Genomic DNA, 18,343 nt, shown 5'->3' with positions numbered 1-18,343 from the left:
GATACTAAAGATGCCTCTCAATGTCAGGTGCTGGGAGGGCTGCTGCAAGTCGAGGCACTCACCATGCATGGCAGCAAAATGCGCTTCTCCCAGGATGGCGGCTATCCAAAGCTCTTGGGAATCCACATCTGCTCCAACCAGGTGGTAGCCAGGAGGGACCTGCACCATGGCTTTCAGCTCGCTGCCCACCCGGTCAGCCTGCAAGATAGAGAGGAAGAGCTTCTGCCCTCACCGTGCCTGTTGCCAGAATGGACTCTCTGCTCCTGGAATGTCAGCTGAAAACAGACTCCACACACACTGACATTCTGCTTATGAATCGTAAAGGTGCCTCTTTTCTAGTACTCCAATTTGTTCTCTCAAACGACATAGATACAAAGCATTAGAAGACAGATACATACCCTGGCATTGCTGGCAGTCAGCCAGGTGGGCTCCACGGCCCGGCGGGTTATGGTCCCAGCAGTCACCACCTGTGGCAGGATGGCTCCATAGCTATTCTCCTCGTCATAGTCTGGGTTCCTAGAAAAGTATTCGCATGAGCAGCATTAAAGCATCACAAGAAAAGAGAGCGACTAAGATGATTCCTGGGCTGGGGCACCTTCCTTATGAGGAAAGGCTACGGCGTTTGGGCCTCTTCAGCCTAGAAAAGAGACGCTTGAGGGGGGACATGATTGAGACATACAAAATTATGCAGGGGATGGACAGAGTGGATAGGGAGATGCTCTTTACACTCTCACATAATACCAGAACCAGGGGACATCCACTAAAATTGAGTGTTGGGCGGGTTAGGACAGACAAAAGAAAATATTTCTTTACTCAGCGCGTGGTTGGTCTGTGGAACTCCTTGCCACAGGATGTGGTGCTGGCGTCTAGCCTAGACGCCTTTAAAAGGGGATTGGACGAGTTTCTGGAGGAAAAATCCATTATGGGGTACAAGCCATGATGTGTATGCGCAACCTCCTGATTTTAGGAATGGGTTAAGTCAGAATGCCAGATGTAGGGGAGAGCACCAGGATGAGGTCTCTTGTTATCTGGTGTGCTCCCTGGGGCATTTGGTGGGCCGCTGTGAGATACAGGAAGCTGGACTAGATGGGCCTATGGCCTGATCCAGTGGGGCTGTTCTTATGTTCTTATACCCAGCACTGGTTCTGCTAGGTATCAAGTGAGCTACTTAACAGGCATTACTGAGGCTGCAGCTAACCTGACTCGTACAAAGCCCGGAGTTTCTAAGGCACTTCACTGGAGTTACTCAACATTAAAATTAACCACCAGAGACAGGCCAATAGTCCTCTTTTAAATCTAAACCTGTGAAACTGGCTTAATTGTTTGCTAAAGAAAATTCTGAGAAATTTCAGTTTTTGCTTTTTAAAGTTTCTGGGTCTCAAGGTTTAGTTTTGAATGTTTATGCCAGTTTTTTTTACCCCAATAGGATTTGTGGAGAAATGTCTTGAAAATATGCAGGAACATACTCGAAATAGTTCTAATGTCCACGGGGCAGAGTTTTTGTGCCTTCCAAGGTTGGCTGTTTTATCTTTTTGGTTCCAGGCACATTTCTACGCACACACCATGATCAGCCACCACTTATCCAACTCTTTCCTTGGGACACAGTAAGGAAAAGAATTTTGAACTTTTGCCAGAAAAGAAAATCCAAACTACACTCAAATACCTGTTTCAAAACAACATGCACAAACTGATCAAGTGTATGGAGCTTTGCAGGAGGAAAAATGATTTATTTAGGAAGTAGAAGGGACAACCTCGTGATTATAATTTCCTTGACACTGAGTGTAAACTCAGCCCATAAGGGAAAATAAATGGCAGCTGTGCACTCTTCCCTCATGCCCTTTGTAGATGAACCACTTCCAAAACAGGCACAGATGAAAAACACACAAAGTTGCCTTGTGCAAGTGACACTATTAGTTCATTTGTTCTTAATGGTCAGAGATTCCCAGTACTGTGACCTGAGATACTTGTAACTGATGTCAGCGACTAAACCTCATGCATGTAAATATGTGTTCAGGTACTGAGTTAGGTGACACTGGTCTTGAGGACATATCTATAGACCTACCTGGTCACAGATCGAGGCAGCTCCCCTCTCTTCAGCCACACTACTATTTGGGAACTGCCAAAACAAAAAACAGTGGATGGAGGAAACAGGAAAACTTAGCTTTGGAAAGTGAACACAACATGAAAAACTGCACCCATCCCTGCCTCTGTGGCTGAACATGCAAAAGAGAAGGGAAGAGCCAGGCTAAGCTGAGAGCTGCTTTATCCACGGTTTCAACACACGGTCAGGTTATCAATGGCAACCGACCCTCTCTTACCCATTCCCCAAATCCCTTCCCTTTGGCCTCAGTGAACTGGAGAGGACCCCAAGAAGAGGTCTTTTCTCATTTTGCACTGTGGTTTAGAGCAGGTAAGAAATAGGAAGGCTCACTCCCACTATCTAGGAAGGCTCTCACCTGTTTCCAACCTTCTCCATACACCAATGCAAAACGCAGAAATACACCACTTCTTCCCCAAGTCCAGTAATGATTAAGACAAGCCAAGATGTGATCTCCAAGTAGACCAAGAAGCTGTTTATGCCAGATATGTGTGTGGCATTTAATCAACTTCAAAAAAAAAAAAAAACCCCTAAGGTTTTTAGTGCTTTCATTCTCAAAACACCATCAAAGCCTCTCCTCTCATGGGATTAGAAAAAGTACTTTCAACTGTTTCTCAGAATTTGGAACTAATACTAAGAAGTGCCTTGCACTGGACTGCAGAGACCTAGGTTCAAATCCCACCTCAGCCCTGAACTTCACAGGGTAGCCTTGGGTTTCTCAATCTAACCTACCTCAGAGGTTCTTTGTAAGGATAAAACAGTTTTCATATTCTAAACATTTGCATGTTACAGAGAACACTTTACATTCAATGACTGCTGATGTTCATATGCGAACAATGACAATCCCAGAAGAAGTTTGAGAAAGTTGGCAATCACCTCAATGATACTATTAATATTCACTTGTGTGTGTCCAAAGAGTAGGGAAATTGCTTTCTATTTCAGCACCCTAAAATCCATCCAGAATTGTAGCACTCACACATGAACTTTGTCAGACTCCGGACAGGCCTTCCAGTTGCACACCTCACCCATACTTTTCCCATCTGCTCTCCACCAAAACATGCAACATTCTGTAATTATTCTGGATATCATATTTGAACCGATTATGCAAACTGAACAAGTTCACAGCTAGCACAGCACAATATGCTTTGAAATAGACAGTTTTCTCTTTTAAAAAGTTTTCTCTCTCTGACACTTTTCTCAGTGTTAGTGAGGAGATTAAAGAGAACAAACAGCCATGCAGTGTCTTCCACAGGGGATGTCTTGCAGTGATGCAGGTTTACCACCAAATGTGAAGGCAACTGGCTCACCTGATTCTTTTATGCGCATTCCTCCAGAAGGAGATCTTCTTGTTGATTTCAAGTGCTTGTGTTCCATCTGTGTCTCCTGTGCCAGCTTGCAAGGTGCCATCCTCCATCTTGGGCAAGAAATCCTTGGCAAATGGGCTGCCAACATTGTTGTCATTTCCATCCTTTTAACAAAAAGGGATGGAAACTTGTTTTGACTCAAGACATCAATCTTAGCAGATGTTAATAGGCTTCTAGCCTTCACCCCACCAGCTTAGTGACATAGCGCCAATGAACGTTTTGCAAGCAAATGCCTATTTCCTACCTGATTTGCATCATTACTGAGGTGAGGCTTTGCCAATCTGTAGCATGGATTTCTATGATGCCATCTCTGATGGTGGGAGCACTCATCTCACAATGTAGGAGGGAATACTTACATGCTCCTCTCACTTACTGTAATAGATGGGGCTATGCAAATGAGGTAGTTCTTAAGGCCATGGGAGGGGCAAACTTAGGGCCAAATCCTATCCAATTTTCCAGCACAAGTGCAGCTGTGCCAATGGGGCATGCACAGCATCCTGCAGCGAGGAGGCCATCATGGAGGCCTCCTCCAGGTAAGGGAACATTTGTTCCCTTTCCTGAAGGCTGCACTGCAGCTGCACTGGCACTGGAAATTTGGATAGGATTGGGCCCTTACTCAAGTGTAGGGTTTTCCAGTCGCTGCCTCCTTCCCAGGTGGGTCCTTGGAGTGTTCTCTTGCATTGAAACAGGTCTTCCAGCACTCACTCTTTAGAACTCCTTGTCCTGAGATATACATTTAGCCCCCCTTCCTTGATGGCGTTTTGCTGTCAAGATAATTTTGGCCAGTGTCTGACCTGAACACTGAACAATTTGCTCTGAGCATTCTCTGATTACTGTAAGTTGTGACTTAACCTGCTGTTGGTGTTTTGGTTTCTATTATTTTTATTTTAATGCGGTGTTTTTGTTTTTAAACTGTGAGCTGTGTTCCATTTTTGGATCACACAACATCAATAATTTTATTATCAATAATTCAAACTCAATTGCTGTGTCCTAAGAAAGAAAACAAACATTTCCTGACTGTAGGGTGTAACACTTTCCACGTACCATAAAGGTCTCTCTCTTGCCTATGCTTTATTACCTTTTTTAGAGTTCAGTTAATCACAGGCCAATGGAGAAGTTCCTTTCAGTGCCACGAAGTGCACACCCACCTTGTGAGGTAGTCTGAAAAACCAGCAGCCAGGTACATTGACGTCATTGTAAGGACCGTTGCCATGGTGGTACTCAGGATGACTCTCTGCAGACTGTCGCTCGCTCTAGGGCAATCATGGAAGGATTAGCTGGATTTCAGGCCAGAAGGCACAAAGGACAACTTCAGATGCAGGGAGCATCCCACCTCCTATTAAGTGGGCTCTGCCAGATAAGCATTCTTGTAAGCCTGCCTGCATGCAGGTATCCTTCCCTCTCACAATGTCCTCTGCAGTTTCTAGGAACAGGAGTACTATTTTTTAAAAATTCTTATTTACGTAGCATTATGCATGTGCTTTACAAAGTGGTTCTCTGCCCCAAAGAGCTCACAATCCAAGAGACACACAAGGGAGACAACAGAGGAAGGGGAAGGAAATGGAAGAAGGATAAACCTGGGGAAGAATACATTATGAATTTGTGTGCAGCTACTAAGCTTAGTTACAGAATGTGACGTCTCGGATAAAAGCCTGAATTACAGTCTCTGTAATTCTGGGCTTATTCTGAACATGATATGAGCATATACTGTATGTTCAGCATATACTATGTGGGACTATGCAGGAGTGGTGGTCAGAGTACTTTTTCTCAAGTCTTGAAAGCCCCTTGTCCACTCCTCAACTGAGTGACCCAGACATGCATAGTGGGGAAGGGAGCAAGCTAAGCAGATCAGCAGCTTCAGCTTTGCAGAATTTTGAGCTCTGGGAAAGGCTGTGAGGCACCTGCCTGTCCAGATTTTTTGCAGTTGTTCTTATAGGACTCTGCTTTTTCTTCCTTGCTACCCCTTATGCTAGGATCCGTATCCCAGAATGCCATGTTGCCACCTCTCAATTCTTCAAAACTCACTAATCTCTAAGCAAGTGAAGACGGTATGCAGAGAATGCTGACTGGTCATCTTTGGACAATGAGGTGTGTCGTTACCTGTCTCAGTGGCTTGGCTGCAAGATCCACATCTATTTCTGCATCCAGACGGCTCAGCTCCTCAACCTGGCATAAAGGAAAAAAACAAATCAAAACCTGTCATGTGTAACATCTAGCCTAGATTTATTCATGACAAGCTACTTGTCTAGCTTCAGGGATATTTTATTTCAATCTGAAGGATCTGTTTGTTACTTGAAGCTGTACAGTTGCTAATCCTGCACCTCAGCTCTAAGGTACACAAACTGTACCTTCTGCCAGAAAGTGCTGTCTTCTGTTAACATGAGTTCTTCCAGGGAGGTGTCAAGTGAGTCGGGCTTCTGCTTGCCTCTCTCCTTACAATGCTCCCGGTACAGATGCTCAATAACCCTGCAAAAAAAGAGGAAGGAGAGATTTATGCCATTGAATTACGTCTAATCAACTCCTGCCTATTGAAATGAACTGAGAAACAGACCTGATTCCTTCATCTCAACCACAAAGAACTGCTAACCTTGGACAATATTATGCAAGAGACAGAGTGCAGCATAGACTAATAATACTAGTGACAGAAGCAGTTTTTCAACCAAGGATATGGAGCATTTGGCAGCTCTATTAACTTACCAATATCAGGTCTAGAAAAAATGCCTGGTGCTGGATCCTGGAGCAGCCCGGACCCCAAACACCTAAGTTAGTGCTTAATGACTGCCATGCGACCTCATCTCCACAGGCCCCGGCTCTTTTCTCAGCCCCGGGCAACGTCATCACACCACCACTCACTGCTGGGCTGACAGGCCGTCCCCTGCAGCCTATTATCCCAATCCACCCTGCAAATAGTGGCAGGGCAGGGAGAACTTGGGGAAAATTAGGAGACCTGGGGTCACTCCAGTCTATGAAGATGCATAGTGGCCTTATCCCGAGTAAGATCTCAAGTCCATTCAGTATTATCTTCTGACTGGCAGTAGCTCTCCTTGGTTTCAGGTGGGGGTCTCTCTCAGTGCTGCAAAGGGGTGCCAGGAAGATGTTATGGAGCTGGCTACGGAGGCGCAAGGAGCTTCACCTAAAGGCCTGTAAGTGTGAGCCAGGAGGCAGAAGGCCCTCTTCTGCCAAAACTATTTCTCAGTTTATTGGGGGGGGGGGGTAGTATGTGTTGTATACTTAGCCTAGAGGGAGGCTTGAAAGCCTTCAAACCCCCTGGGTTCAACAGATGAACCATGGGGAAAAATGCATGTCACAGAGGACCAGGCTTGTCTTTTATGCTTATACTACTGTATAAAGCACCATGTACAATGATGTCACACTATATTTAGTAATATGGTTAACAATAATGGGAGAGAGTGGTAGCTCTGTGGTTCTCACTTGCCTGAAAGCCCTCCTCTCCTCTCACCTGAAGGGGCATTTAGGCGATCTGTCGTCTGGAGTATCCACCAGCAGGTTGTCCTTCCTCCCTGGCACCAAGTAACCCCAGCCGTGTTTTTCAGAGTAGTGAAGTGGAAAGCCATCCCAGGTGAGCCTCATGAGCTTTGGAGTCACTCTCATCTGCAGGCTGATGAGGCTTGGTCCAGGCACCCAATTAAGATCATCCAGCCGGGGGCACAGTTTACGGTACCATCTGAGAGAAGGGGGGAGAGCAGCCCTCAAATTCAGTAACAATAAAAGCCCTCTTTAATAAGCCTTTTTTAAAGAGCGTTGATCTGCAAGTTGAAGGTAAAACAAAATAAATTAGGAAAATGTCTTTTGACAGATGGAGCATGCAAACTTAGCAGCCCTAATTTATTAGCTAAAAAAGACTCTGCTCTGGACCAGCAGGAGTAATTAATATTTTATTCAATCCATGCTCAGTTAGTCAACTGCAAAGTGGGGCAAATTTTCAGACCTCTGTCTGAACTCCAGAGGTCAGATGGGGGCAAATGGGGGCTAATCAGTGAATGTTCCTCCGTGCAAAAACATAAAAATCTCTGCACATGGAAAACTAGTACGTCAAGAGAAGGTGAGGCTTGAATCCTTCTCTGACATGCTAGTTTTCTATGTATGAGATTTTATTCTATTTTTGAACAGAAGAGTATTTGATTACATGAGCCCCCATCATGTCTAAAGCAGTAGAGAGCAGACACAGAACTAAATCCAAGTATCTGAGGAAAGGAGAAGACTAGAACTCTTGGGATACTGCCAAATAATAGATGGAAACAAGGAAGTTGGAATGTAGTCTCTTTCGGGTGGGGGGGGTACGAAAGCCTATGAAGAGCAAAAAGCACAGTGCTTCGTGACAGAAAGGACTCCTTGAATTTCAGAATTAACTCTGTTCTCACCTTTTTAGCCTCCCATTTGCATCTATGAAGGCTTAGATACATGCCTATAATTGTTTTGCTTTTAAAATAAACAAAAAAATCAGAATTTGAAAATCTGAAGGATGCACAAGGTACCACAATGGCTGACAAACTATCAAGATTTTGCAATTACAGCTGTATACTGAGCTAACATCCCTGACCTCAGACATTTTCAAAGAGTAGACAACAGAGGGAGTACCCTGACTCTAAAGAACAAATATCAACACAGGAAGTGACCAAGAGCCCCTACAAGTACTGCTATCCATGAGGACCTCAAAATATACACCCTTCCTGCAGAAACTCACCCTGGGTGACCAGGCAGATGTTGAATCCTCTTTGGTTGCATAGTCACAGTTTCCTTCAGACGGGTCAGGCACAAACAGCTCTCGGGGATGCTCTGTTCTTCCTCTTCAGTAGGGGGACCAGGATCTGTTCTCCAGATACAACAAACCAGAGAGGAACACTTCCCAAATGGTACAGGCAGGATTCTGAGGGCAAAGCCATTTCATATCTACACCACATCTCACATCAAGGAACAGAATTATCTACACTTCAACAACTTCTAACTCACCTGCAAATAATCACAGAAGTGTGGTGACTGTGACCTAAAAAGGCTGTCCCATCCCATCATTTTCCATTTAAGCCAGTCCAGATTTCCCACAAAATACACCACGAGGTCTTTGCCTCAGGCCTGCAAACAATATATCTTCAAGAGGTACTTGCTACATGCCCCATGCAAGCAAGCAAATGGTCACTCACAATGCCACCCTACCTTCTTGCCACTCCAACACAGCGTTCTTTTTCACTGCTTTGGGGAGGTCCTCCTTGCCATCTTGATTCTTCTTCCTCCGAACTGTTGTCTTCTTTTGCTTGAATTCTTGCAGATCCCACTCCAGATCCCATAACCAGGGATCATCTTTGTACCTGCACCAGACCAACACATCACAAAGGATTATTCTGCAGAGCCCTTTAAAAAAAATTTTCATTGGAAGACCTGTCTGCATGTTTCAATTTATATACAGAGGCAAAGGGGAGAAGGACTCGTGAAGTGCTCTTAACCACCAACACCAGTAAGATCAATGCGCTCCCAGTCTATCCAGGTACCACTACCACCCTCCGGCATGCTAGTGACAGTTACATTCTCTTATTGAGCAACGTCCGGTTTGATGAAGCCATATTTCCTAGATCTGCACCTAAATCATGCCAACCCTGCACTTCTCCTTTTTGGATATGTTCCTCACTTGTAGGATAGTAGTAAGAACAAAAGCAAACTACTAATTTTAAGAACCGAAGTACACATTCAATATTCTTATGTTAATAACAGCTTCGTCTGGGAAGTTGGTTCTATAGTGAGCAGCAGAAAAGCTGAGAGACAAGGTTCGGATGTGCCAAAAAAAAAAAAGGGGGGGGGGGCAGGAGGGGTGTTTGACCCTTCCCCACCTCCACCTACAATTTCTCCCCAGCTGCTTTACACAGAAGCCCCAGCTGGAGGGAAGGGTTAAAACGCTCCCCATCACCACTCTGCGCCACAGCCTTCTCAGCGGGTCTCCACCAAATGTCAAATTCTGGCCAAAGATGCATTGCAGCATAATAATGCTACACCACCTGTGACCACCACAACCCACCTGCCCTCATGAAGCAGCTGGCAGGCATTGTCAGCCAAGTTCATCAAAGATTTCTTCATCTCCTTCTGCAACTCCTCATACGTGAGCTGAGCTTCCTCCAGGTACCTCTCCCAGTTCTGGTTGACAGGCAGGTAGGAGACCCCCATTTCCAGCATCCCTGCAAATGTCACAGGATGGGGACACCTGATGCAGGAACAAGGAGAGGGAGGATCACAGAGTGGAAGCCCTTTGGCCAGCAGCACCTGGACTACATCACATAAACTGTTTTCATTACAATTACGGAATGGTTTGATTTAGCAGTTCCTAGTGGTTTGTCATGCTAAGCATGGAAAAGAACACAGGATGGGATCATGCAGATTAAGAGGCAGGACTACATAAATAAGAGGAGATTTGATAAACCTTGATCGCCAAGGGTGGGACACAAGTTTACCCTCCACCTTGAAAGATAGCCTATGGAGAAAAACTGAATGTTGGAATTGGCTGTAAAGGCTGTTAAGGCACAAGCAAAAAGTGTCTTCCAATGTGCTGCAAAGCACATTGTGGCCACCTGGAGGTCAGTGGTGTCAGTGGAAAGCCCACTGCTGGCAGGCCTCCACTAGCACTGGAGCTGCACCCACCAACTGGGGTAAAAACACTGCCAGGCAGCAGGGAGGTGGAGGAACAGGGGTGGGGAGGGGACGGGACATTTTTGGGTGTGGAGAAGGGCTGTTCAGACTTGGGAGGTGAGAACGGTGGGGGAGGTCTCTGTCGCATCCTAACCTCCATCCTGAGCCTGAAAGCCCTACCCAGAGCTACTTGTTTCTGTGCCAGCATTTGAACTGGTCCAGATCTCAGTAGCCCCATTGGCCAGGCTGGGGCTCGACATGAGGTAAGGAAACATCTGCTCCCTTACCTTGAGGAGACCTCCAGCTGCCTCCGTGGCCCCATGGGATACACTGGTGGCCATTTCAGCGCTGCTGTACCGTGGGACAGACAGACCAGTTAAGATTGGGCTGTTAGACTTTTCCCCCTTTGGGGAAAAGGAAGCAACAGCAAAACATGAGTCTCATACTCAACAACTTCTCACCTTTTCAGGAAGAGCGGAAGCTGCTCCTGAAATACTTCATGGGTAGCCTGAACATCAAGGGCACAGTAAGTCATCAGCTCCTTTGGGAAAGGTTATAGAAGTAATTGCTTTATAAAGTCACACTACTGGCTGATAGCTAGTACTGTTCTTCCCAATTACAGCAGCACTCCAAAGCCAGACATCTCTCCCAGCCCTGCTATCTAAGATCCTTTTTTTTTTCTTTTTTCTTTTTAAATGGATACCCCAGGATGGAACATGGGATGTTCCACATGCAAAGCACATGCTGTACCACTGAGCTGTGCCTCATGGTTCCTTCCATTAGAAGGCCATCTCCAATAGATTCCCTCCCTACCTGGAAGTTATTCCTGATATCATTCATGTTCCCCTTGACAAAGAGTTCCCGCGCTTCCTTCTCCAATGGCTGGCCTCCAACGTAAAGTGCATGCACATCTACCAGGTTGTTGATGCTGCTGATATTCACCCAGTCCCAGGAGGCAATCTGCAAGGAGATAAGGCAATAGAGGAAGAAGCAACTAGTTCACAGAGCAGCAGGTTCCGAAAAAGCCCGTAAGTGTAATTTTAAAAAGAATTCAGTCAGCTTAGGTTCTCTGCAGCAAAAGTCCTTCCTTTCTCATTGGTTCTAAGGCTCTGAATTAATGACAACCATCTACTTTCATGAGACAGTTAAGGCACTTCACTACGATTCCAAGGCCATCTACTCATGGTAAGCACCTGGTTTCTACACTTGCAGGAGATCAATTTTAAAAACACTGGAAGACCAACAAAAATAAAAAGGAATTTGCCTGGCACTGAAAGGACAGGAGGAGGACTAAGGTACAAAGGTCCTAAACTGTGAAGCGTTTTATAGAAATGCACCAATGCTTTCAATTGCGCTCAGAAATAGACTGGGAGCCAGGGAAGCTATTTATGTACTAGCAAGAGATACTCCCATCACACAGCTCCAGTTAGTGGTTGAATGGCTGTACTTTGAACTAACTTCAGCCCAATCCTATCCCTGAGGCCCAGTGCTCACGGCCCCTCCTCCCTGGGTGCTGCAGACGTGCCTTACGTCTGCAGCAGGAGGTCTGGTCTAGAGGGTAGAGCCTCCATTTGCCTGAAGATAACATCCACAAGGTCGCCAGTTCGAGGCCACCGGCAGCGTGCGACCTTGAAGCAGCTGACAAGCTGAAGCCGAGCTATTCCATCTGCTCTGAGCGTGGGAGGATGGAGGCCAGATCAGAACGAAACATCTGAATTGTTGTGGCTCTTGAAAGATAGAGCCTTCTTTCAATTGTAAAAATCCCTACGGGGATTTAAATAAGCCTGCCTGTGTAAACCGCCTTGAATAAAGTCTTGAATAAAGATGAAGAAAGGCAGTATATAAATACCTGTATTATTATTATTATTACGGCAGCTCTGCAACACTCAGCAGCAGGGCCCAATAGGATTGGACCCCAAGTTTCCAAGTAGTCTTTAAAGGCAGTTCAATCTACAGTGTATTTCAGCAGTCTGATCTGGAGGTTTCTAGAGCACAGTCAACTGTGACCAGGCTATCCCTTATATGAAAGCCACATAATCTCTTATCCATTACTGTCCCTGTGCTAGCCCCACAGAAGAGCATGGAGCTACACAGAGGTGACATGCTATAGATCCCACCCAGAGACAGAAAAGGGGAACTAGCATCCAACTTCTCCAACTTACTGCAGGACCGTCAGTTTTGTTGCGTGTTTTCTTGATATGCTGCTGGACCTGCTGCTGTCCTTTCCTCTTGCCATGCTTTGCTGCCATCCAAAGGCTGCGCTGGAATCCTGTCAACCCCGAGATGGCCATGTGCATACTCATGGTGTCCAAGAAGCGCATCTGGGAGCCCTAAAATACACACATATACTATGGAACACAGCTGCCTGGCGCTTGGATAAGTCATTCACTCAAGACATAAAGCATCAGGGAAGAAGCCTGAGAGACTTCTAACACCAAACATGAGGATGACTTTCTGGAAAATGGTCCCCTTTTCTAACAAAAGCAGACCTGACAGACTGGAAATAAAACAGTGAGATAGCGATAATGATGTGTGAGCTTTTGAATACGCAAGAAAATTCACATGAATTATCTTGATTTTCTCCTTACAACAACCCTGTAAGACAAGAAAGTAAGAATTATTATCCCCCTACTGCAGCTGGGCTGAGTGGAAGTGGCTTGCCTAAGGCCATGTTAACAAGTTACAGTAATGATTAGAACTTGAAAAATCCTTTGCAGCTCATTCTCTAACTATTGTGCTACATCAGCTCTTATCTAATACTCATACATTCAGTACTGCACATATACTACTCAATTTCTGAGCATCAGACTTTCCTTCTTTCTTCATCCAACCTCTTCCTCTTATTAGATATTCAGCATCATTGATGTGCATGGCACTTTACAAGGAATTAGGTCCCTGCTCCTTTCCCCCTTTTTAAAAAAGAAGTAGGGAGGCCATGATGAACTGGGGCCATGGTGCAGGAGAAGAGGGATATAGCCCTTTACCCCTGTGCTGCTTTCCTGACTTAAATTGTTCCTCCAAGCTATCATTAGCTGCAGAGGGAAAAGAAGACAAGCACATATTTTATGCAGAAGTCCTCTTCATGGCAAAAAACCTGAATAAACCAGCTTCGAGGAGCGGAGTAGATCAGAGCTGCAACATGGAAACTCCTCTCCCAAACGAACAAATCACTGCCTCCCTTCATCTGCTTATGGGGGGGAAGAGATGTGAAAGTTCCATTTTCAAACTTCCCATGTCACATCTACTTTAGCTCTAAAAATATAGATATATCTGATGGTGTCAGTTATAACAGAACCTGGCACAGACCTAGCGGTTACCTGCTTGTATAGTCTCTGTAATTCTTATAGTGGCTATGATACGTGCTAAATACTTAATTATTTAAATATACTTTAAAAAATACTTAATTTGTATAATGAGCCATTTATTTATGTCTTGTTCATGGCATGTTTTCCTGATTGTTGTTGTGGATCACAACTGTGATAATAAACAAATGCACATGTGTTCTACCACCAACATCTAGCCAAGAACGCTGTGTGTTCAAGACAGACGAACCTGATACAGTACATTGGCAGGCAGGAAGAACTTACCTGGATCAAGTACTGTTCTTTGATGTGTGCACGGTCAAAGGAGACATTGTGACCCACCACCAGCCTCTCCCTCCAATCCTGTTTGGAGAGGCTGCTACCTGTTTCCAGGGGGATGAGGTCCGAGAGGGAGAGTTGGCTAGACCAGGTGTACCTTTGCTCTAGCAGTCGTTTGCTACACCACGAATACCTAGCAGGAAAACACACACACCCTGAAATTCCTCACAGCTTTCTGAACTCGAGCATTACTATTAACACCAAGCGATGCCAGGATCTGCCTTCATTCCTTTCTGAATTTGAAATGTAATTTGAACCTGCATCACTGGGACTGGGACTGCTAGATTAAAAACTGAACCATCTGACTAGAAATATCGGAGGCAAGTGGAAAGCATTTATGTCAAGAAGGGAAAGGTAACTAAATTCCTATTAATCACACTATTAACTTCCGGAGGAGGAAGGGGTTCTACTTCATACTTTTCTAGGTCTATACCAGCAATTTTCAACCTTTTCCATCTCATGGCACACCAATAAGGCACAAAAATTGCATCATTAGTTTTTTTTATGATTGACAAGGCACACTGCCCTCCCTTTGCCTGAAGATAACATGCCTTCATTCGAGGCCATTCGATAACATTCGAGGCCACCGGCACAGTGAATGGTGAGAGCTTGAAGCAGCTGACAAGCCGAGCTGAGTTATTCCACCTGCACTTGGTGTGAGCAAAGAAGCGTCTTGGCCGCCCTTCAAGTGAGAGATGGAGTTGCTTGTCAGCCAGCGTGGGAGGAAACTGGAGGCCAGAATGTGATACCAGATCAGAAAAGATCCATCTGAAATGTTGTGGTTCTTGAAAGACAGAACCTTTCAACTGTAAAAATCCCTATGGGGATTTAGAACAGCCTGCCTATGTAAACCGCCTTGTAAACCCGTCTGAGGAGAAATCTGACGACCAAGAAAGGTGGTACATAAATACCTGTATTATTATTATTATTATTATTATTATTATTATCCTTCCCCAAAGTCCTGGGGAACACCTGCATATCATTCACAGCACACTAATGTGCCATGGAACACTGGTTGAAAATCACTGTTCTATACAATGGCCAAAAAAATTACATGATAGGCATGCTTCTTTTCCTGGCACTTGTAAACAAAAGAACTCAGCAAAAAAAGTTGCAGCAGGAAGTGCAAAATCCTAAGGCAGAAGGTGCTGCCCAGGAACTGAGAAGGGTGGGAAGATGCAGTGGCCTTTTGGGAAGGAAAGGTGAGGACAACAACAGAAGAAGGATTAGAGCTAGGAAGAGGAACAAGAAGGTATTTGCTGCAGGTGTCCACCAATCCACTTGCCAGTTCACCAAATCATTTTGCAAGGACATGTGGTACCTGCCCAAAAGTCTCATTTCCACTAACTGAATCAAGAAGTAAAAAATAGCAGAAGATTCCCCCCCCCCTTCCCAAGCACAGGGGAGACTCTTCCTGCTTTGTACTTTTCACCATACTTCAGTGCAACTGAGCAATCCTGTTTCTCAAGCCCTCAAAGCTTGCTAGAAGACTCAGTGGAGAAGTGAAGGGGGGTTAGAAGCAAATGGCTGGCTGGTAAGTTAGTCAATCAGGGGCCCACAAATGCTGACCTACGTATTCTCTGGCTGTTGGTCATGTGCAAGATAAACAGGTCACAGTAACAAGAACCCTGCTCTGTGTACGAGAGCCTTTCCCTGTCTTACCAGGCACTTGGAGATACGGCCACAGCAAGGGTGGGGCAATGCCCTTCTTCCATGCACACTTCCACATCAAACACCAATGCTTTCTCATCAGGGAAATCCACGACTTTCTTCCCACTGGGTCCATATTGTGTCCATCCAACTTCCCAAGCCCACTCTGAAGGCATGGGTGGGATCTCATGCTGGAGAAGTTCCTTAGCAGCCTCCAGATATGGGAGGCTCTGCTTCTGTGCCAAGATACGGAAATGCTCGTCAAGATTGGCCCCGTACATCCGGGGCAGCTTCAGCTCCACATCAGGAAGAATTGATGTTTCTTTCCCCCACAGATCATGCCTCTGCAAGTGTTCCACACTTTTCTGGATGTCTTCATCTGAGTACTGTACCTGAGCACCCCGGAAAATCTGCTCATGAAGACCCTTGGAGAGCATCTGGATGCCAAGTGGGTTCATGCGCTGCTGATGGTTGGGGGCGCTGCTTGCATCTCGCACCATCTTCTCCTGACCCAGCTGACTGGCTGAGGTACCCGAGGTCCATCTTTGAGTTCCCCATGATGCGAATGGACCCGACAGTGATGTCTTCCACACAAAGCGTTTCATCTTCACCAGGATGGAGCAACATGGAGAATATATGACTTTCTCGCTAGTTCAGATCTGTTAGGAGACAAGCCATATACAGTAAAACTGAGATTCAGCATGGTACTTCTCCATCTCCCTGCCCAAGATGCTGGATCTCACTTTCAGTTACTGTAATATGTACTGGACATAACAGTGCAATCCCAGGCATGTGGGGTCAGAAGAAAGCCCCACTAAATTCAATCCAGCTTACTCCCAAGTAAGTGTGTACAGGACTGCAGCTCTGTGTATTGTGTAAGGCTAAAACAAGAATGACTGACCAGGGCCAGGCTCCAGAAAGTATGGAGCATCGTACTGTACCGCATAGGCAACAAGGGTGTTTCCCCTCCCTACTAAGGGGGGTCTTCAAGCAATCTCCTCTGCCATCTAATTCTCTCCGGCTAACCTTCTCACTTACAACCTCCCCCCCAAAGAACCAAGTGCTTACTCTCCCCTCCCCAGATGAAACTAGGCTATTCTTTCCCTCCCTCTCCCAGCAACTGCTGCAAACTGCCCCAAGGTGGTTCCTTGTCTAACCCCAGCCCCCCACACTACTGCAGCATTTCTCAACTGTTTGTCCTCAGTTGTACCACTTCACATGGTCCAATTCATGGTTGAATTCAAAGTCCCACTGGAAGTAACTGGCGATGACATCATCACCATTCTTTTCTGGGTTGGGAGGCCAGATGTAACATGACAAACACCAGTAAGAGGCTCAGGATGGATGGGAGGGTTTTTCGAGCATGGAAAAGCATGCTTTGGAGCTCTGCCTGCCAAGCTGAGCCTCCTACTGCTGTTTGCTGTGTTGCACTGCTGATCTTGCTGCTGGGCGGCAGGTGTCCAGGAGTTGTGCGTGGGCCACCAGACACCACCTCAAGTACCACCGGTGGCACCCATAACACAGGTTGAGAAACACTGCACCAGTACAATATGGTATACATATTCAGTACACCAGTACATATTCTCTACCCCAGTGAACCCCTGCTAATTGGGTAAGAGGCACTTTTTCAAGTGGGTGCTCCTTTTTTTTAGCAGGGGGAGAGTAACTGGCCCACCTCACCCCAGCACTGTCTGTTCTGGTGGCTGTCTGCTGGTGTTCTTTTGCATTTTTTTAGATTGTGAGCCCTTTTGGGACAGGGAGCCATTAGTTATTTGATTTTTCTCTGTAAACCGCTTTGCGAACTTTAGTTGAAAAGCGGTATATAAATACTGTTAACAACAACAACAACAACAACAACAACAATAATAATAATAATAATAATAATAATAATAATAATAATAATAATAATAATAAGTGAGGCTATTCATTCCTCACACAAGAAAAGTGTCTCTTGGCTCTTCCTTACTAAAAAAAAATAAAGTCAACTCCCCACATTAAAACCAGGATATTTTTCCTACCCCTCCCCCTTGCAAAAAAAGCACCTACAACACTATTTGGCTATCCTTTCTAGTGCCCCCCTAATAACTGGGGTTCACTCTACTCCCCCCATGAAAACTAGGCTATTTTTACTGTACAAAAAAAGGGTGCTTACAGAAAGCCCCCCCCCCCCCAAAATCTGGCTACTTCTTCTCTTCCCTAGGGGGCTTATTCTCTGCCCCCAAGCTACCACCCACCCTTAAAAAGTGACCTCTCCCCTACATTAAAACTAGGATAGTCTTCCTACCCCCCCCCACAAAAAGTGCTTAAAACACTATCTGACCATCCTTTCTAGCCCCCCCCCCACAAATAACTGGTGTTTACCCCCCCATAAAAACTATGCTCTTTTTACCTCACACTAAAGGGGTGCTTAAGGAAAGCCCCCCCCCCAAATTTAGCTACTCTTCCTCTTCTCCAGGGGGCTTATTCTCTGCCCCCCAGCTACAAAAAGTCACCCCTCCCCCACATTAAAACTAAGATAGTCTTTCTACACCCCCCTGCAGAAAAAGTGCCTACAACACCATCAGGGCATCCTTTCTGCCCCCCCCCCAATAAGTGGTGTTAACCCCCCCCCCCAAAAAAGGCTTACTCTCTGCCCCCCCAGCTAGGCCTCCTCAGGGTGCTACAGGCTCTAACCCCCTCCAGAAATGGGCTGTTCTCCCCCCCGCAGCCCCTCAGGCCTTCCAGAAGACTCCACAGAGCAAGCCCCCCCCCCGCCGCCGGCCCCCCCCCCACGTGCGCACCTCCTCCCTGCCCCCACCAGCCTCTTCATCCAACCTTATCCTGGCAGGCCTGAAATGGACTCGTCCAGCGCGGGGGGGTTCATGGGGACACATAGAAAAGAACAGCCCCCCCATTTCCCTCTGAAACCCCCACAGCTCGAGCCTCCTCGTGGGGAAAGGGGGGCACAACAACCGGTTAAT

The 18,343-nt window shown here is 45.9% G+C and overlaps 1 protein-coding gene across 2 annotated transcripts in view; it reads right to left on the bottom strand.

Moving 5' to 3' along the window:
* The window catches only part of POLG (DNA polymerase gamma, catalytic subunit), a 26,314-nt gene extending 7,971 nt beyond the window's left edge, over nucleotides 1–18,343 (bottom strand). Inside the window, exons 1-17 of one of the 2 annotated variants that reach the window (XM_066635016.1) lie at nucleotides 18,164–18,343; nucleotides 15,396–16,042; nucleotides 13,680–13,866; nucleotides 12,255–12,422; nucleotides 10,906–11,052; nucleotides 10,554–10,633; nucleotides 9,488–9,670; nucleotides 8,635–8,786; nucleotides 8,168–8,291; nucleotides 6,923–7,147; nucleotides 5,811–5,928; nucleotides 5,563–5,628; nucleotides 4,611–4,715; nucleotides 3,406–3,566; nucleotides 2,063–2,116; nucleotides 399–516; nucleotides 63–198 (exon numbers count right to left, since the gene is read on the bottom strand). In XM_066635016.1, coding sequence (XP_066491113.1) covers nucleotides 63–198; nucleotides 399–516; nucleotides 2,063–2,116; nucleotides 3,406–3,566; nucleotides 4,611–4,715; nucleotides 5,563–5,628; nucleotides 5,811–5,928; nucleotides 6,923–7,147; nucleotides 8,168–8,291; nucleotides 8,635–8,786; nucleotides 9,488–9,670; nucleotides 10,554–10,633; nucleotides 10,906–11,052; nucleotides 12,255–12,422; nucleotides 13,680–13,866; nucleotides 15,396–15,988 — 2,617 coding nt within the window. In that variant the 5' untranslated portion in view covers nucleotides 15,989–16,042; nucleotides 18,164–18,343. The remainder of the gene's footprint in view (nucleotides 1–62; nucleotides 199–398; nucleotides 517–2,062; nucleotides 2,117–3,405; nucleotides 3,567–4,610; nucleotides 4,716–5,562; nucleotides 5,629–5,810; nucleotides 5,929–6,922; nucleotides 7,148–8,167; nucleotides 8,292–8,634; nucleotides 8,787–9,487; nucleotides 9,671–10,553; nucleotides 10,634–10,905; nucleotides 11,053–12,254; nucleotides 12,423–13,679; nucleotides 13,867–15,395; nucleotides 16,043–18,163) is intronic. The other variant, XM_066635017.1, reaches the window with a different exon arrangement.

The sequence above is a fragment of the Tiliqua scincoides genome, chromosome 8, assembly GCF_035046505.1.
Source record: "Tiliqua scincoides isolate rTilSci1 chromosome 8, rTilSci1.hap2, whole genome shotgun sequence".
NCBI lineage: Eukaryota > Metazoa > Chordata > Lepidosauria > Squamata > Scincidae > Tiliqua > Tiliqua scincoides.
The sequence above is the reverse complement of the archived record's forward strand: the minus strand, read 5'-3'. Positions and strand labels throughout refer to the sequence as shown.